This window comes from Vicugna pacos, chromosome 7, assembly GCF_048564905.1.
Source record: "Vicugna pacos chromosome 7, VicPac4, whole genome shotgun sequence".
Taxonomy (NCBI): Eukaryota; Metazoa; Chordata; class Mammalia; order Artiodactyla; family Camelidae; genus Vicugna; species Vicugna pacos.
The window spans coordinates 10,275,296-10,296,191 of record NC_132993.1 but is presented as its reverse complement, the minus strand read 5'-3'; the positions used below and the strand labels follow the sequence as shown (position 1 = coordinate 10,296,191).

At 39.9% G+C, this 20,896-nt stretch overlaps 1 protein-coding gene, 1 long non-coding RNA gene and 1 pseudogene across 2 annotated transcripts in view; 2 read left to right on the top strand and 1 right to left on the bottom strand.

Annotated features, from left to right (window-relative positions):
- Positions 1-12,842, top strand: part of LOC140697288 (uncharacterized) — a 46,626-nt gene extending 33,784 nt beyond the window's left edge. Inside the window, exon 2 of the long non-coding RNA XR_012074175.1 lies at positions 12,221-12,842. This is a non-coding gene — a long non-coding RNA (uncharacterized lncRNA). The remainder of the gene's footprint in view (positions 1-12,220) is intronic.
- LOC102528539 (olfactory receptor 2F2-like) overlaps positions 1-15,133 on the bottom strand; it is a 309,986-nt pseudogene extending 294,853 nt beyond the window's left edge.
- TAS2R41 (taste 2 receptor member 41) lies at positions 7,165-8,091 on the top strand. The gene is given in 3 exon segments (XM_031674550.2): positions 7,165-7,351; positions 7,354-8,003; positions 8,005-8,091. Coding segments are annotated over 3 exon segments (924 nt in total).
- Positions 15,134-20,896: the final 5,763 nt, after the last annotated feature.

Here is a 20,896-nt window from a genome sequence, read left to right as displayed (position 1 = left end):
ACAGGTTACTTCCACCTTTTGGCTATTGTGAATAACACTGCTATGAACATAGCAATGATAAGTCAGTCTTTGAAAGATTAATATACAACTCTGCATGATAGTGGGGACTTGAGTACTGCTACCAGTTCTCTCCTACCCTGCCTTCTGCCCCATGGCAGATCAATCGTTACTAGTCTCAAATCACAGGGTCTTATAGGCAAAGGTTAATATTGGGGACAAAGTAGATTTTAGTCTTCCTTAAATATATCACAAACGGTTTATTAGTTTTAAAACTTTAAAGTTCTTTTTTGATAATTCATGATTATTGCAGGAAATTTGGGAAATATAGAATAATATATAGAATATTATAAGGAATATTAAAAATCACTCAGACTTCCAGTATCCAAAGATAATTACCATTAACACCCATCATTCCTTCCAGACAATTTTCTCATATAGAGTTGTATTTATAGATATGCATATACAAAATAAACAATGCTAATATCAGACATTTAAACTTTTTATAAAATTAGGATAATAAATGTATATGTTTTTAATGTGTTATGAATATTTCCCTTTTCTGTAATATAGCTATGAGCCTTTAAATAAGTATTAAAGGAGACTTGAAAATTTATAAAGGTAAAAGCATGCAAAATATAAAATGATGAATAATGAGCAAAATGATTATTAATTTCACAGATGGTGGTTTTCTAGGACACCCAAATATTTTGTGGAAAGTATAAAAAAAAGTATAAAAAACCAATGAAAAAAGCATAAATCTTAGGAGTAAAAATATTTAGTTTGATAACTTAGCCAAATAAGCAGGTTTTTATTATAAATCTTTTATAGTGATTTTAAATGGAACTAGGACACAATAAACTTGGTGATGTTGTTTCATAGTTATTCTGCCACAGTGATGCTCGCACCTCCTAGAACCCAGCAGGATAGTCTGAAAACGCAAAGATTCTAAGCATTTTATTGCAGGAAATATTTTTAAATCTTTGCTCACTGTTTTGCAATTACATGGTGATGACTGTCATTTTGAACGTTCATTTTCCTCTCTTCAAAGAGAGAATCATGAGCCAGTTCTACATAGATTCTCAGCCAGAGTTATTCTGCATTATAATTTTATGTCCCAAGGAGAATGGTTTCATGTGTTTTGACTTCACATTTACTATTTTTAGCTACTAAGACAAATGTCACATTTTCTAAGACTGACCTAGAGGCCATATTTGCCAACTCTGCCCCTTTGGGTATATTTATTATGACTATTCTATTTTGCATCAAAAGTATCAGTGGTTCCCTCCCTCTCTCTTCTATAATTGCAAATCATGTGTTTATTAATCCTTGTTTCCATTCATCCTACCATAGACACACATATTTGAACAGCAGTATAATAGTTAACACATATCCTATTGTGTTCTACACTTAGTTAACATTCATACTTATTTTTTGATTGACTCCAGTCTTTTTTTCAGCTTTATTGGCTATTGTGAATAGCCCGCAATGAACATGGGAGTACAGATATCTCCCTGAGTCAGTGATTCAATTTCCTTTGGATATATATACCCAAAAGTGGGATTACTGGAACGTATGGTAGTCCTATTTTTAAATTTTTGAAGAATCTACGTAATGTTTCTTAGTGGCTGTACCAGTTTCCACCATCAGTGTACGAAGTTCCCTTTTCTCCACATCTTTGCCAGCATTTGTCATCTTTTATCTTTTTGGTAATAACCATTCTAATAGATGTGAGGTGAGAGCTCATTGGTTTTTGATTTGCATTTTCCCCGACAACTAGTGATATTGAGCAACTTTTCATTTGTTTGTCTCCTTTGGAGGAAATGTTTATTCAGGTCTTTTGTCCATTTTTAAATTGGATTACTTGTAATTTTTGCTACTGAGTTGTAAGAGTTCCTAGCATATTTGGGGCATAACCCTTTATGGGATAAGTGATTTGTAAGTATTTTCTCCCATCCATAGGTTGTCTTTTCATTTCGTTGATTGTTTCTTTGCTGTGCAGAAGCTTTTGAGTTTGATGTAGTCCTACTTGTTTATTTTTCCTTTTGTTGCCTTTGCTTTTTCTGGCAAATCCAAAAAAATTATTGCCAAGATCAATGTTAAGGAGTTTACCTCCAAAGTTTTCTTCTAAGAGTCTTATTATTTCAGGTCTTCTGTCTTTTTAATCTATTTTGAGTTGACTTTTGTGTATGGTGTAGAGAGGGCCCAGTTTAATTCTTTTGCATGTGGCTATCCAGTTTTCACACCCTTTAGAGGCAGGCTTCTTGTGTCTTTTGGATATGTCCCTCAAGTTTTAAAAACAACTTTGTTGAGATACCATACAATTCACCCATCAGGACTTCATTTCTTTTTATTGCCAAATAATAATCTACTTAATAGATATACCACCTTTTGCTTATCTGTTCATCAGATGATATACCTTTGGGTTGTTTCTATTTGGGGGCTATTGTAAATAATACTGCTGTGAATATTTTTATACAAGTTTCTGTGTGAAAATATTCTAATTTTTCTTGGGTGTACAACTAGGAATGGAATTTCTGGATCATGTGGTAACTATGTTTAACATTTTAAGGCTCTGCACCCAAATAGTTTTTCAAGGCGGCAGCACCATTTTTTATCCTACCAGCAATGTATGAGTGGTTCAGTTTCTTCCTATCCTTGTCAACACTTGCTATTGTCTGTCTTTTTGGTTTTAGCCACACTAATGGATGTGAAGTAGTATCTCATGACTATGATTTGTATTTCTATAATGATTAATAATGTGGAACCTCTTTTTGTGTGTTTACTGGCCATTTGTATATCATCTTTGGAGAAATGTCTATTCAAATCCTTTGCCCATTTTAAAATTTGATTACTTGTCTTTTGATTGTTGAGTTATAAGTTTTCTTTATATATTCTGGGTACAAGTTCTTTATCAGATATATGATTTGCAAATATTTTTTTTCCCCATCATGTGGTTGTCTTTTAACTCCTGGGAAGAACAAAAGTTTCTTAATTTTGATGAAATTCAATTTATCTATTTTTTCTTTAGTCACTTATACTTTCAATGTCATGTCTAAGAATGTTTTATCTAACAAGATCATGAAGATTTACTCTTACGTTTTCCTCTAAGAGTGTTATAGTTATAGCTATTATATTTGAGTTAATTTTTGAGTATAGTATGAGGAAGGGGTCCAACTTCATTATTTGTATGTGGATATCTAGTTGTCCCAGCATCATTTTTGAAACTCAAGAAGTTTTTATCAATATCAAAAAATTAATATTTGTGAAGCACTGAGAATAGTACACAGGGATGCTAGCAGCACTGAGTAAATACTAGTTATTATTTTATCATTTATTATACTAAATCTTCATTACATGTCTACTTGTCTACTTGTACCTACATGCTAAGTCTAGCATCTGACAAACAGTACACGCCGAATAGATTTTTTTCAATGGATGAATGGTAAATAGGGCTTTTCTACTGGATAATCAGTGGGTAAAGCACAGGACAGATGCCAATTTCAATACTGACATTCTGTGCCAACCTTGGGTCCCAACCAAAGGGCCGCTCAAAGTTAGAACATGTTAACAATATCTGCCTCAGAACGTCTCCCCAGAAAGCATAGTACTCAACCCTTGGGTGCAGATCACTCTGGATAACTAGAATCAGCGTATTTTTCACTCCCACATTGCCCTCCCCACTTGTTTGTCTCCTCTTCCCCTTGTCCCTGAACATGAACTCAGAGAATGGAATCCCTCCCTAATATTTGTCTCAGCCAGATCTCCTCTGCTGGATCCCTTGGCTTTCAACCCCTAAAAGTTGAAGGTGCTCAGCTTACTCCTAGAGCCTTAACCATTTACATTGACATTCTTTCCCCACATGATCTCATCTAGTTTAATGGCTTTGAATACCATGTAAGTGTTGCTGCCTCTCAAAGCTGTCTGAGGTCCAGTCTTACATTTCAATTGTCTCTTTCATGTCTCATCTTAGAATAGACATCTCAAACTTAATGTAAACAAAAAAACAGTTTCCCCCACAAATACACTCTTCTCTGTCTTCCTCATCTTAGTAAATGACTCCATAAAATTCTCCCAGCTACTGAAATGGAAAATTTAGGATTTGTCCTTGATTCCTTTCTCTCATCCCTGTATTAAACACATTTTATTGAACCTGCCTTCAAAATATGCCAGCATCTCATCACAGCTCACCACCTCCAGTGCTTCCACTTGCCCCATCTGCTTATACATGACCTAATGCAGTAACCTCTGACTGCTCCCCTCCATTCCTGCCTCTTTCAGTTCTATTCTTTACCCCAGAGTATCTGTTTCAAAACATAAATTAGATGCTGCTACTCCCCTATTTAAAATCCTCTGATGGTTTCAGTTACATTAGGATACTATCTGATAGGATACTATACTAATTTCTTACCATGACCAACGTGACTTTCTTCAATTCCCCTTTAAATAACAAGATGTTAAGGGCTGAGATTTCTACCAGGGTTACAGATTTAATGATATAAGATTTCAAAATGGATATAAACCTTTCCATAAGTCTTGAAATTCTTTGATAAAAGTGTTGAGACAGTAGAAGAGGGAGGATTTTGTGAGAACTGAATATTCAGAAAAAGCTGTTATGAATCCCACTCCATATTCCACCAAGGAGGACTGAGAACGCCTCCCCCTCACCTCAAACCTGGTGGTGGTTGAGAGCTTCCGTGGGGCCGCTCGCAAAGCTCACTGGGTTATTTCTTCAGTTGGGAGGTTTTGGGCTGTAAGTTCCTTAAAAGCAGGAATCCTCTCTCTTTGGCTTACTGCCATATCCGCACCGACTAGAATAGGTGCCCTGTGTATATAAAAGTGGAGTGAATGAATAAATGAGTAAAATCTGTATAAGGAAAATAGATCTAAGAGTGAGAAAAATGCATATTCACTCAACTTCAATGGGATTTTTCTTTTTACTGTAGCTTTTAATTTTAATACAATTATGCATTCATGCTGTGGTGGTGACCACTGTTACATTACTTGTATGACCAGTTTTCTTAGTTGACTCTTTCAAAACAAAGGCACATTATACAAGGATACACAAGCATTAAAAAGTTTTGAACAAACAGGGAGGAAGGTCAAATTTGAAGTATTAAACCAAAAACATTTGACTATGGATCAACTTGAATATATTTACATTCAAGGATATATTTTTAATTTTCAACATGCTCTCATAGGTATCTCTTTAATGTTGGTGTTGGAGGACAGGACTCATATGCCTAAGTAAGCTATGGTATCTCAGTGTAGCAGACGGACTCAAGTTGGCCCTCAATGACCCTCACCCCTGGTGAGTGCACCTTTGTATAACCCCCACCCCTTCAAGTGTCTATGGGGACTACAACTTACTCTGTCCAATTAAATATGGTAAACATGATAGGAGGTCACTTACATTATGATAGTTAATCCCCATCCTGCTAATCAGCTCTCCCTAGGGACTCTTTTTGTTGACTTGATCTGCCATGTTGAAGCAGTTCACTTGGTAAAAACAGAGTGGCCACTAGGACCTAAGGGCAGCCTCCAACTGACACCCCAGCAAGAAGCAGGTACTCTCAGTTCCACAACCATAAAGAATGAATTCACTCTTTGGAAACATAAACCTCTGGTTAAACCATTATCAATCACTGACACCTCAGGGTCCATAAAGGATCTAAGAAGAGGTTTGGTAGAAAGGTGGACCAAAGCATCTGACATCAAAGGGGATGAATGTTATAGGTGAGAATAGATGTGAAATACGACAGTTCAGCTGGAGACAGACTTCTCTAGTGTCTTCACTTTGTCTAGGTCTTGGCCATATGAGTGTTTCCCTATACTTGTCGCCTGTACACTTAGCATATTGAGAATCAGCTGACGGGGACAAGTGTGTTTATTGGGACCGAAGACGGAATAAGAAGTATGGAACTCTCAACAGAAATAACCAATAAACAGTCTATAATAGGAATTGAAAAGGGTGTTATTTGAGCCAAGCTGAGGATGGTAGTCCAGGTGACACAGATTCAAGAAGTGCTTGAATTGTGTTCATCTGGACTTTGAAATGGGGGAGGCTTATACATCGGCAAACCTACCAAGTTAACGTAAGTTCTTTGTCAAGAATTAGAATTGGACCTAGCAAGAAATAAAAGTGCTTGTTAAGCAAAAATTGCTTGGGGTCTGAAATGGTTGCATAGTTACAAGGGGAGACCTTGAGACCATAAAGTTGCAATCGGCAGCTGTTAGTAGATACTGTTTTGAGAACAGCTGTTGGTGTCCTTTGAGTCTGATACAGTTCAGAAAATTCAAGTTCTCAGTAATGCAGGAATGTGTTTGAAACTCCATCCATGGTGGTCACCCAGCTCCATTTTGGATTCCTGAACCACAGTTTTACGTCTTGTCACAACAAAGAATAAACTTCAAATATGACAAGGGTACATTCCTTCAAGGTTTCAGAAGAGCCAGATTAGCCTGTATGCAGTGAGTCAGTATGACCTTGTTGTCTCAGAAGGGAGCCTCATCTTTGAAGTATAGCCTTGGTGTCATAGGAATGGGGTGGGGCATTTACCCCGTCTTCAAAGTGGACATTCTAAACAGTCTGGTAAATGTGCCTTTCTTTCTTCCCTTCCTTCCTTCCTTCCTTCCTCCCTCTCTCTCTCTCTTCCTCTCTCTCTCTCTTCCTTCCTTCCTTCCTTTTCTCTCTTTCTCTCTTTCTTATGGTGAAAGCGGATGTACCATGCATGTTTGACAGGCCCTAAGATAGGCTGTTGTATTTTGCATAAATTTCAAAGCCAATCACGTATAAGCCAGAATGATTTCCCCGTACCTCAATATGTGAAAATTTCTTCCATCAGAACTGAGTCACAGAGACCCTAGAAAACCTTCTACATTGACACCTAACCATGGCAGTGTGCAGGCAAAACCGCAGAAGGCAAATCAGGGGCAGTCAGTAGGCCTATTGGTAACTGAGCCCAGGGGAAATTTGCATCCTCACTGAGCTGAGCTCACCTTCCTCTGTAGCCTGAGCATTGGTCCTTCTCAGTGGGCTCTGGCTCAGATGCAGAGACTGAGCATTCTTCTCATATCCCCAGAAGAGATCGAAAGAGGACCTTTGGGTGGGGGTAGGCAGGAGGCCAGGGACCAAGGCACGGGGTGGTGACCAAAGGAGGGACCAGAATGCATCCAGCACTCACAGCCCTCTTCGTGCTGCTCTTTATCCTGCTGTGTGTCCTGGGAGTCCTGGCCAATGCTTTCATTGTGCTGGTGCTGAGCAGAGAGTGGGTGCGACGGGGGAGGCTGCTCCCCTCCGACATGATCCTCATTAGCTTGAGTGCCTCCCGCTTCTGCCTGCAGTCGGTTGGATGGGGAACAACTTATACTACTTCCTCCACCTGGTCGAGTACCGTCGGGGTCCTGCCTGGCAGTTATTTGGTCTATTCTGGGACTTTCTGAACTCAGCCACCTTCTGGTTTGGCTCCTGGCTCAGCGTCCTCTTCTGCATGAAGATTGCTAACTTCACCCACCCCACCTTCCTCTGGCTGAAATGGAGGTTCCCAGGGTTAGTGCCCTCGCTTCTGCTGGGATCTCTCCTCGTCGCCTTCATTGTCACCCTGCTGTTCTTTTGGGGGAATCACGCTCTGTATCGAGGATTCTTTATTGGAACATTTTCTGGAAATATGGCCTATAAGGAGTGGAGCAGGAGGCTGAAAATACACTATTTCCTGCTCCTGAAGCTAGTCACCCTTTCAATTCCTTGCTCTAGTTTTCTGGTCTCAATTGCTCTGTTGATAAGTTCTCTGAGGAGACACACGAGGAGGATGCAGCACAGTGCACACAGCCTGCAGGACCCCAACGCCCAGGCTCACACCGCAGCTCTGAAGTCACTCATCTCCTTCCTTGTTCTTTACCTTCTGTCCTTCCTGTCCCTGGTTATTGATGCTGTAGTGTTTTTCTCCTCAGAGAGTGAATGGTACTAGACATGGCAAATTATAACCTACTTGTGCACATCCGTCCATCCCTTTTATCCTCATCTTCAGCAACCTTAGGCTTCGAGGGATATTCAGGCAGCTAATTCTGTTGGCCAGGGGCTTCTGGGTGGCCTAGGTGTCCTGCTCTCCTTACCTAGACAACGAGAAGAGACTCAAGTGAGGATGACAGAGCCATGACCCCCTTATGCATAACCTTCACAGGCAGCTAATCTACTGGATCCTGCTGTGGGGGCTCTCCTTCGGCAAGGAGACGAGGAGAGTAAAATCTGGAAACTCTCGGAGCATGATTCCTTCTTTGGGACGCTATTAAAATAGAGCCCCAGGGATCCCAGAGAGCCAGTATTATCCAGAAATTCAGAATATAAAATTCTGTGCTACTTTCTCTGTTTGTTTTCCCTCTGCTATGTAGAAGCCTTTGGTTAAAAAGTCTTAATTAATAGTATTCTCTTATCTCAGCTGCCTACTGGGAAATTACGACTGAACTAAAGTGTGGATGGAGGAAGCAGAGACCTTCCTGAGGATAATGTGATGGGAACACCAAGGGACAGAGGTTGTGGTGGACAGTGGCCTGGGCTGGGAGGTCTAATAGCCCTTCCTCCTACGGAGATTTTTTTTTTCTCTCACTAAACTTGGATACTTTGATTTTAATTTTATTAAAACTAGTAGAAGGTTTCTTTACCCCATCTCTTTTCTCATTAGTATTTCTATTGTTCTGCTTTTGATTTTATCCTTTCAGAAGTCTAAGTGACAGCCAGAAGTTTTCCATGTTTATTCTTCTTTTAGAATCACATATTATGTTTTCCTCCTTTTTCATAGTCTCAAACTTTTTCCTGAAGCAGATGTCTCAAAGTCACATGTGAATTGAATAAACATGTACTTTTTGTTCTGAAAAACAGACTCAAGAATTTCACTTAGTTCGTGTTTGAAGTCTCTTTTAAAGAATCACCCTATTAAATCTTGTGTGTAAATATTGTTTTAAAATAATTTCTTCCAATTACTATGCAAACATTTTTAGAAATAATTTTGGAGAAAATTTTAATTAGAGTTGGGTGCCTCGAGGGCAGGCTTAAAACCTTTTGCTAAAAGGCGTCAGTGTACAAATTTCAGAGACTAACTTGCAGCTGTGTGCCTGACAGGGAAAACTTAACCTGTGAGAGTGAGAATAATTTCCTTACTGATTAGCGTATATGCTGCTGAGTGGATGCACACTCATGAACTAAAATCTTTGGGCAATTTATTCTACATTTTCACTTTAAACGTTAATTTTTTTTTAACAGGCAATAGCCTTGCATGGTTAAAAATTCAAAATGTACTAAAAAGTATGTATTAAAAAGTCTCTTTCCTATCTTCCTTTTCTGAGGCATTCCTATCAGTTTCATGTCTGTCCTTCAAGAAATATTTTTTCCTATAACAGAGAGCCACTAATACCTAACTACCCAAACAGTTAACAGACTTATGGACTGCTATATTCCATACCAGTAGTTAACCAACCAGCTAACTTATTACCTGTGTTCTCCCTGTGGGCTTCTACACAAACGGTTGTACAATATTCATGCTGCTCCATGCCTTGCTCTTTCTGCTTAACAATATGGCTATCTTGGAGACCTACGCATATGGGCACACATGGCATTTCCTCACTTTTTTACATGTATCACAATTTTCTTTAACTTGTCACCTGTTTGTGGTCAGTTAGATTGCCTCCTGTCTTTTGTTGTTATACAAACAGTGTTGCAATGTTGACTGTATCTTCTACACACATAATCTTGCACCCGTGCAAATTCACTATAGGATAAATTCCATAAAATGGAATTACTGGGTCAAAAGGCATATGCATTTCTAATTTTGATAAATGTCCTCTGCAGGTTTGGATAAATTTACTTTCCCACCAGCAATTTATGAGCATGCTTGTTTTCACATTTTTCATTTTGGGGGCCAATAAGTTAGGTTAAAAAAAAAGGCAAATATGTGTAGTTGTAATTTGCATGATTCTTATTTTGAGGAAGGTTTATCATCATTTCATATGTTTAGAGCTATTTGTATTTATTTTCTGTGGACAGTCTATATCTTTGCTTAATTTGGGGTTTGGATTTTGGCTTTTTTCTTATTGGTTTGTAGGAGCTCTTTATATTTTAGAGAAATCAACTCTTTATTTTTGATATGAGTGGCAAAACACTCCCCACCCTCAGTGCTTTTATTTAAATTTTTCTTGATTCTAATATGAATTTTTAAAGCTTTTTAAAATTTTGGAAGTTGCAAAAATAGTACAGAGTCCTGTGTACCCTTTAGCCAGCTTTCCCCAGTGATAACATCTTATATAACTATAGTACAGTATCAAAACTGTTAATAAGTCTGTGAACCTTATTCAGTTTTCACTAAGTTTTTTAACCTGCATTCGTGTGGGCCTGTGATTTGATACAATTTTATTGCATGTATAGATTTGTGTAACCTCAATCAAGACGCATACCATTCCATCAACACAAAAGGACTCCTTCACGCTATGACTTTGCACCTGTACCTACCCCTCACCCTACCCTTCAACTTTTTTTGGTTTTTGGTTTTTTATTTTTACAATAGTGGCTTTGCCATGCCAATTTTTTTTTTTTGCTGAATCTATTGAAAACAATTTTAATATATGTTGGGATTTTGTCTCATAGTTAGAAGGCATTCCTCACTTTGATATCATTAAAAAAGTGCCTTTTGGTTTCTTCTTTTATGCTTTCATTTTTACATTTAAATTTTTGACTCCTATGAAATTTATTCTTATATAAATTATAATGTCTGGATAAATTTTATTTTTTTCAGATTATTAGCTTGTTGCCTTAATACTATTTATTGAATTTTTCTTCACTAAGTTAGACATGTTATCATTACTAAATCCTTGTGTATAATGGTTTATTTCCAGACCTTCTGTTATGTTTCACTGCCCTGGTGAAATTGTGTGCCATTACTACAGCATTTTGATATCTTAGGTTTATGATGTTTAACTAACTAGTAAGCTGGTCTTTCTTCACTGATCTTTTTCAGAACTTTCCTGGCTACTATTATAAAAATAATAGTGTCTGGTCCTAAACAAAAAAATTTTTTTTAAATGCAAAGTTGATTCTGGTAAATGTATAATTTAACATACACATCCATGATGTTGAGCTTTATTCAGAAATATGGTATGCCTTTCCATTTGTTCAAGATTTCTTTTATTACTTTCAGTAGTATTGTAATTTTTAAAAATATAGAACTACATTTTTTATGATGTGAATTCCCAGGTATAATTAACCTCTTATGCCTCAGTTTCCTGGTATATTAAATTGGATAATAGTAATTGCAGAGATTGAAATGAGTAACATATGTGTATGACATATAAATATTGTTCATCATAATTTGTTAGAAGTAATTTCAATAATGCATGGTTAATATTATTTTTTCTAATTATTTTCTCTATCTGCATCAGGATGAAAAAGGTAGAGCAACCAGGATGTAGCAAGGACTTTTCTAGCCACCAGAAAAGACCAGTTTTTCTTTTTCTTTCTCTGACTCTTCTTTTTTCCCCTGATTTCTAAATTGCCAAACAAGACAAATATGCTAAATGTGATTGAGATAAAGAAAAACCACTCATAGTGGATAAGAAATCATGAAGGAGGACGTCTGATGCTGCAGAGGCCACTAGAAGCTCACCAGAGGGGAGAATTCACTTAAGCAGCATTTAGACATCAGTTGAGGGAGGTGAGAAAAGAGCTAGGAGTTTCTTTTCTTTTCTTTTTTTCCTTTGAAGAAATAAAGGGGAAAGGATGAAGTTATAGTACAAATAATAATAATGTTACTAAACATTAGCTAGCTATCATCTTTAAATTTTATTCTATATTATGTTTTGTAAGGTTGCTATGTTGAGCTGTTATACCAAGGAAGGAAATGAAAAGACTAAGAAAATGTGTTAGAAGTTAGGGTCGATCAATGGGAAATCAGATTGATTGATGAACCCTAGACCATGTGATCTCCTTGGGTAGCGTTGTTTAATGGTAAGTTCAGTTGTATGGTGTCAGGAAAGCTTATCTAAAAGCCCCATCTTATAAATCAGTTGCAAATATCACAGCTCATTACTAAAGATTTTATAAAAGACACTTTCTAAAATTTAAAATCATGTTACTATAAACCAATACCTAAATCAGGATGTGTTAACCTTCTTGGTAGGGGTAAATCACAGATTGTTTGGGAATGTATTGAGTTAATAAATATTTTTCGAATGCTTACAGGTAGACAACGCCCTGTGCTGGGGATAAAGTAGTGAGAACCGCAGACACAGCTTCTGTCCCCATGGAATTTACAGTCTTCTGGGAAGTCAGGAGTAAAGCATCTAGTCATCAAACAAGCATGTCGTTACAAATTGGGAGAAGTGTGAGGACGGGAAAGCATGGAGGCCTATGAGTGTGTGTAACTGGGGGGAGGGAAGTGGCAGAAGGACCCCCTCAGGACCTGGTAACAGTTGGATGAGATGCCACTTTAGCAGACAACTCCGGGGGGCTACTAGACTTGAAACCTGTCGATGATCTCCAGGCTAAGAACCCTTGTTCTCCAGTGATGTTCCTGGTCTGGATTGTGCAGAGAATGCCCTACAGGGGAGATTTTGTTCTGGATAAAAGAGATTGGATTCGTGCCCTCCTGAGGAGCAGGGAGGTCCTGCAGTCAGGGAATCTCTGCCACGTGAATTCCCAGGTGTTTCAGAACGATGTTGCATCACATCTGTTGGCTCCCTCCCTTGTCTAAGTGATTCTAGAAATACTCGCCTAATCTAGCTTCCGTCTTGGACCCTCAGTTTTGTTCTCCTGGGCTTCATGCATTGATTTACTCTCCATGAAAAAAATAACTTGAACCCTTTTCCAGACCAGTGTCTTGGTGAGATTTGGATGCATTTTGTGAACAAATATTACAAAAGCAAACTCAAAATCCCTCCCTAACCAGGACGGGATCTGTTTAGCCAAGGGGCTGCTGCTTGAAATGTGGCATGAGGCAGAAAAACAGGACTGTTATCAGAGGTAACACTTACAGAAAACACCAAGTAAGCGCTGTTTATTTTTGCTTGGTCATCAGATGTTGCTCAGATCGCCTGGTTATTCTCTTAAAAAAAAAGAAAAGGAAAATATAAGGTACTTTATCTGTACATACATCCTCTGTTCCGTTCCCAACTTCAAGATCTGTTCATTCTTCTAAAATTACCCTGCGTTCTAAATAACTTCTGGTCTATATCCACTGCCTTCCCAACTCTGGGTCTTTGAACCCTGCCTTAAACTCTTCCTGGTCTATGAAGCTTGCCCTAATTAGAGGAAATGGAATTATAAACAGATGATTCATTTATTTGCATTAATGAGGCATGAAATAGTTTGTTGGATTAAAGAAGAGAAAGTTTGTCTTATTAACTTTTGTCTTGATTAATCTAACAGGACTGGGGAAGAAGAAGATAATTTCTGGAATATTATATATTAGATGTGCTATTCCCCACATCAAAACTCTGCTGTCTCACTATTGCCTCTAATGCAAACTCTGTGGCCTTGTTTTTAAAACCCTACTATGCGCACCTCCCCCACTTTCCAGCCCTACCTCCTCCTCACACCTTCTCAAAAGGAAATCTTTGCTCTAACTAAACTGGTTTGCTCACTCTTTCCCAGACAGTCGTCAGTTTTTTCTGCCTCCTCACCTGGCTTACATCATTCCCCCGTGGGCCAAGAATTAACCTCTCTCTCTACTCCCTCATCTATCCAAGTTCTAGCATTTTCTGAGCCAACTTAATTTTTTCTTCTCCTTTAATCCCTTTGCAAACCACCTAGATTTCTCACCTTCATGAGGGAGTTTTGTGAATTCCATGGGCTTTTAGTCTCTATCACCTATTTGGCAATTAACCAAGTATTGCGTAATTGTGCTTTTTCGTTGCTGGATTGTGTTGCAATTTCTTGGTTAGTATTTATCTCTTATCTTCCCTAATAATCCCCAGGTTGTGGGGAAGGACTGCATATTAGAACTCCGTGTGTCTCTTGCAGCACCTGGCATGGTGTGTTGAACACAGTGGAGTTGATACAAATCTGTTTACTGATTGGTGTTTCTTTCCAAGACCAGCATGGTGTCCAGAGTCCTGTGATACTCAGCACTGGGAGGGAGTTGTGATGGTAACTGTGGTGATTAAAGGGAGTCGGGCACAGAAGAGGTGTTCATTAAATGTGGTATTTGATTGAGTGATGAGAGATGGTGAAGTTGACATTTAAAACAAGGATGAAAGTGGTTGTGGGATTTATTCTGGTGTTCACTCAGTCAACAAATATTTAACATTTCTGGTTGGGTAAACTGTTTTTGAATCTCGATGGGAAAAGGCCAGCATCACAAAGAAGATTCCAGAGCTTAAGTCATTATTTATCCAATCCATGCCTTTAAAAATGAAGAGTACACCTTCCATATGCGCACACGTGTATGTACTATTGCACAGTTTATCCCTTAGTATAAGCTTCATCATTGTTAGGGGAAGTCCTCCTCTTTCCATTTCTGAGTTCTTCCATGTTTTTCTGTTTCTACAACTGAATTCCTATCCAGCATTCAGCTCAAGGCACTAGCAACACAACTAGAGCTCACTAGGACGACCTGTATGACATCCACACAGGCCACATGGTTCAGTACATGGCATCCACAGGTCGGCAGGTACATGGTGACTGCCATCTCTAATACAGAATTAGCCAGGCCAACAAGACAAGAGACCACTGTCAGACTAGGCCCCATCGCTGCCACATAGCACAGGGGGTCACAGACGGCCACGCAGTTAGTGGTCATAGGCCATTGCTGCCAGCAGCAGGAACTCAGTCCCCCCCGGGTCAGGGAGAAGAAGTGCTGGGTTCCAATCGGGTGAAGGAGATGGCCTTCTTCTCCAGGAGGAAGTGCGCCAGCATCTGGGGAACCTTGCTGGTGGTGTAGCAGATGTCCACTACGGAGAGGTGGCAGAGGAAGAAGTACGTGGGCAGGTGGAGGCGGGCGTCCAGCCAGATCAGGAGGATGATGAGCCCGTTGCCCAGCAAGGTCAGCAGATAGGCAGCCCCAAACAGGACAAAGAGTCCAGCCTGGATCTGCCTGTCCCTGGAGAGTCCTATTAGGACAAACTCACTCACCCAGGTCAGGTTGTCCGTCCTCATGGAGCAGGTGGGTCAGGCTGCCAGGGAGGCGGTGCATTAGAGACATGAGAATCGGAATCAGAATTCACAGTCTGGAACTGAACAGAGGACTTTAAGTAGGGCTGCAAGTACTTGTATGTTTTCTCCATTAGACTCTGAGCTTCATGAAGTCAGGGGTATTTTCTCATTTTTCTTTTTATGCAAAGATTGCTAGCAAATTTCATAATAAAATCTTCTTGTTGCATGCACGAATACAAAAAAGCTTAAAGTAGTAGTCCTGAGGATTATTATCCGATCCCAAGATGCAGGCCCTGTGTTCTGGGTCTCCCTCTGTCCTTATTACTCATGCTGGAGCAGGTGGTTTCCCTGCTTCTCCCATAGCCCATGTTGGGTCACTGACAGAAGAAAATCCCTCATTTGGCTCTCAGTGTACTGATGAATCAGGCTTAGTCCTAGGATGATAAGATCAAGGCCTCATTGTAGAGCATGATACCAACTGTAATTATGTCCCAGCTTCTTGTGATTGTGCTATTTCCTTGGTGAAATGCTGGCATTTATTTGAATGTCACAGTACGTGATTAATAAAAGACAAACGCACACATCACTTATTTGCGATGGCAACTGATGGTGCCCACTGATGAAGTCAGTAAGGGAGTGCCTCTAAGAGCCCTTGAGCTTTGTTACGTGTAAATCCTCCTGTCACAGCAAAGATGTGTTTGCCCTTGGAACACCTCCCTGTGTACTTTGTTGGTCTTTAGCCTCTATCAAAGGATAAAAATGGCTTTTTCTCCCCCTTCGTGAAAAGGTGCTAAAAATTTTATAGTCTTTATGTCTCTGTTTATTAATAAGACCCTCTGGCCCCATTTCAATATTCACTTTATGTGTCTTTGCAACATGTTGGGAGAAGATAGTGCTGTTGGCTAGGATGAAGATAAGGACAGAACACAGAGGCATGGAGAAGCATCTGACTGCTGGAAAAGCCCACCTGGATGCCCATTAGGGGACATTTGAGAGGGAAAGAAGAAACTTCAGATGAGAGGGTTCATCCGTGCAAACCCCACAGGACCCGTGGTGGGAGCCAGAGCGGTGCTTTCCACACCAGCTCACACTGGAATTACCTGGGTGCTTTGAAAACTCTAAGAGCCCAGCCCCAACTCCAGAGTAATTAAATCAGAATCTCAGATGGGTGAAACGCAGACATTAGTGTATTAGTAGCTTTTAATGTTTCCTTGTGATAAAAATGTAAAATTTTAATTATAGGTTTGAAAATCACTGCTTTAGAAGGAAATTTTAACTTTAATTTTGAAGACTCAAGACATGTTTTTTGAGAGAGGGATATGTTTTGATACAAACCCAGAAGAGTCTCTGAGGAGGAAAAATCTTTGACCTAAACTTCTCATTCGTTGTTTAAAAAAGTTGAAGCCAAGGAAGTTTAAATGATTTGCCTCAAATCCTTCTGAATCAGTGAAAAAGTCAGCCTGGAGATCTTGCCTTTTGTGTGCTAGGTCTCCCTTTAGCCTCAGCTTTCAGAGGTCTGGTCCAAAACCAATGGTTTAGAATATCTTAGGCCCAGGGGGTAATTAGTGAGTATAAAATGAGATAATGTGTGAGAAAGCCCTTCAATACTTCAGAGCATTATCTAAATAAAAATGATTTGTGTTAAAGGTATGAGAGATAGGCCATAGAATCCAATGAAATGGAAATGAAAAAAACAATTCAACACAAGTCCTTCTAACAGGGTTTGAAGATAGAGCTTGTGATTGGAAGATGGGTGAGGGGAGGGCAGGTCAGCGGGATACTGTCCTCTGTTGGACCCTCTTAGCTGGTTGGAAACTACCCGTTTCCTTCTTTCAGTCCTTTAGTGGCTGGAAGGTGTCACTGTAGAAGATGCCAAAAATAGAAATGGGCTTTGGCACAATCCCCAGCTGAGTTTCTGAGCCCTGCACCTCGGATGGAAGCCCCTGGCTTTCCACAGAGCCTACCTCTTTCATCAGTGCAGTAAATAACCAAGCTTTAGTTCCCTGAATGTGGCTCCTGAGAACGACAACTGAGATTTTCATCATTGATGGGAATAAAATGGAAAGTGGGAGTAACAGAAAAGAATGGAAGCTGGAAGGAAGATACAGGATCATCATTTCAACCTTATTGATTTTCAAATGAGGAAACTGAGGCTCCGAAGGCAGAAGTGATTCACTCACAGTCACTCTGCCCGGTGGGAGCAAAGCTGGAACTGGATCTGAAATCTGAGGACCACAGTCCCCTGTTCTTCCTGCTACGTCACCTTGTCTCATCACCTGGAGCAGGAAGAGTATATCGTAGTAACCAGTGCGGAGCAGTATCCCCACAGAATGAGAGTAGGGCAGCTTTGGTTTGTGAGGAGAGGGGGCGGTCGGGAAAGGTGCAGTGTTTGGGGTATTATTTTGCTCCTGGTGGGCCAGTAGAGACTTGGAACTGCCACAAAGTAACTCAGGGGAACAGGCTGAAGAGTAGTTTGCACAGATCAGTGGGCTGGAGGTCACCCCATCGCGTGGTGGGAGGATAGAGCCCCCACACCTGGGCTCTCAGCTTTCTCTGAAGCCCAGAGGAGAACCAGGAAACCCTGTCCACTGAGCCCGACTCCTTCACTGCCCTTTTCTGACTTCTAATAAACAAACTGCTTGAAGGGTAGAGAGGGTGTCTTCTCTTTTTATTGTGCTCTTTCTAGTTTCTAACAGAGCTTGGCATATAGAGTTGGTGAACTGAATGAATAAATGAACATCATATTGAGCAGTCATGTCTTTAAAATTCATTCTCTCATGTAAACCTCAGTGTAGCACCTGATTATTGATGTTTTCACAGAGTCTGCTCTGTGATACCAGCTCAAGAATGACTCTACTCAGGAGGGTCTCTTGAGGGACCAAATGGTTGTTTCCTCCTGATTAGTGAGAGCCCTTTAAATACATTGAGTCTCTAATGAGACAAGGGCCAATTCCCCCCGCCCCCCAAGCTCCAGAACTCAAACAATGGGGTAAGTAGGAAAATCCTTTGAATCACCCTTTTTCTAACCTGCAACCTAATGAAGTGATACCTTCTTTGGATGAACTAGATGTATGCACTCCTGCTGTAGACAGCAGAATCTAAGTTTTATTTTATGTACAAAAATACATTTTAATTATTAGGATTAGAAGGTGTCAGTAGATGATTGTCCCAACTAGATAACAATTTAATGAAGAATTGCAGCTCAAGTGTAGAACTAACATCAGTGTTACTGACTGACACCTTCAAACTTTTAACTGGTTTTTATCAAACCTCATACACAAAGTTTGTTTGCACACAACTATTTGGTGAGCACTTTGTAGCCAGGCTGTGTTAGAAAATGTGCTAGAATATCACACTGCGCAAAGCTGATGTTCCACAGGCATGTGATGATGGTAAAGAAAAATGTACAGAAGTATAAGTGTTTCCAGTTTGTTCTTTCACTAACTAAGGAGGAAGAACTCCTGTGGTTTCTTTGCTGTAGGAAATGCAGACACTGGGCAAAGTGGAGGCTTTGGTTGGGGGAGAGAATTTTGAAAAGGAATAGAGAAAGGAAAAGATGATCTGTTGATTTGGGGGGAGAAATTAATAGTCTAAAAATGAGAGGGGCCTAGACACAAGTGCTAAAAAGTTTTTCCCTGGGGTATGGGGCTGAGTGCCTCAGATGAGGGTGGGAGCAGTGGCGGAGAGGACCAGGGAGGGGAAGAAGAGGAGAATGGAGGCTGGTGGTCGTGGTGGTAGGGGAGTAGGAGGTGGGAAGGGGCTGAGGGAGTGAGTGAGAGATGCTAATGCTTAGGGGAAGGAAGGGAAGGAGAGGTCTTCAATAAAATTAAAAACAAAAGTTTTTCCGGACATTTCTCCAAAGAAGATGTACAAATGGCCAACACACACATGAAAAGATGCTCAGTATCATTAGTCACTAGGGACATGCAAATTAAAAACACCCTAGCATGTCACTTCACACCCGCTGGAACGGCTGTAGTCAAGAAACACAGCATAAGTGTCGCTGAGGAAGTGGAGAAATTCAAACCCTCATTCATTGCTGGTGGGAATGTAAAATGGTTCTGTTATGGCAGAGAACAAGTTGGCATTTCCTTAAAAAGGTAAACATACAGTTACCGTATGACTCAGCAATTCCGCTGCAGGATATGTACCCGGAGAGCTGAAAACAGGTTTTCAAACCAAAACTTGCACGTGAATGTTTCTAGCAGCACTATTCACAAGAGCCCAAAGGTAGAAACAACCCAGATGTGTATCACCCGATGAACAGATCAACAAAATGTGATTGTTTTCACTCAAGGGAATATTATTCAGCCATAAAAAGGCATGGAGCCTTGCTCGATGTTACAAGATGGATAGACCTCAAAAACATTATACTAAGTGCAAGAAGCCAGACCCAAAATGTCACATATTGTATGATTCTATTTATATGAAATGTCCAGAACAGGCAAATCCATAAAGACAGAATGCAGAACAGTGGTAGTAAGGGCCTGGGAGGAGGGAGGAATGGGGACCAACTGCTTAAATGGTATGAAGTGCCCTTTTTGGGTGATGAAAATGTTTTGGAACTAGATGGACATGAGGTTCTACAACACTGTGAATATACTAAACGTCACTGAATCATACAATTTAAATGGTTAAGGTCGTGAGTTGTATGTGATGTAAATTTTATCTTGATTAAAAAAAATTATTAGGAATTTTCAAAGGTTCTTCATTTCCTCCTCCTCCTCCTCAGCATTTTCTCAATTTATGTTTGTTTGTGGGCAAGACAAACCAGAGATCTGTAATTTTTAGTTAAGAGATGCTTCATTCTGATTTTTAGAAGTTGTTTTAAACATTTTTTTGGATAAAATATCATTGCCTCACTTTATTCTCAGTTTATATTCTAGGACGTTTAGAGCTCCATCATTCATCATGTATTGGAATAGTAGAGTGAAATTATCACTAACGGAGAGTTGTGATTCTTTCCTTTTTATGTGGCTTAGCTTACCTCTGATGGCATGTGGCACGACATTTAGTCAAACATGAGTTCTGAATACATCCCTCAGTTTTCATAAGAGTATATTCTTGGACCTGATTGTGTAGAAAGGTATTTGTGGTTAAAAATGTTTGATTTTTGGGCCAGCCACTTGCCACCACTGCCAAGATTGAAAGGGAAACGAGCAGAATGATGTTTGTATGACTCACACCCTGTCCAGTCCTGCTCATCAAGGCTCTGGGGATCATTACCATGACTCTGGCTCCAAGTTCCTGTGTGAATTCCTCACCCTACTGAGCTGGAATGGACCACGTGTGACCACATGGATGACCTTTATGGCCTAAGATCCCATGGGCATAGTGAATTTTGTAACTTACAGCCTTTTCCCTCTTTTCGTTACTGATTGCAGAAAACTTAGACATATAGTTGTAGAATTCAGGGAATAGATTTTCTTGGCATAAATGTTGTGCACTGCGCTGGCTTCTGATTTATTCTTCCTTTTTAATTCATATATGCCAGTGTATCTTTCTTTTAACTATAATTTTCCGTAAGGTGTATGTATTTCTAAGTTGTTGTAATTCACATTTTTTAGACTAAGGGACCAAAAATAGAGCCCAGAGATAAAATTCCATTTTCTGTATTACTTCAAAAGATAGTAGTGCAGACTGTGGTCCTCCCACCTGCTCCTTCACACACACGTGCCCCCCCCCCCACATGCGTGCATTATGCCGAGGGCACACTCCCGGGCTCACCGTCTTCAGAGTGAGGCCCTCTTGTGACGAGGTCACAGT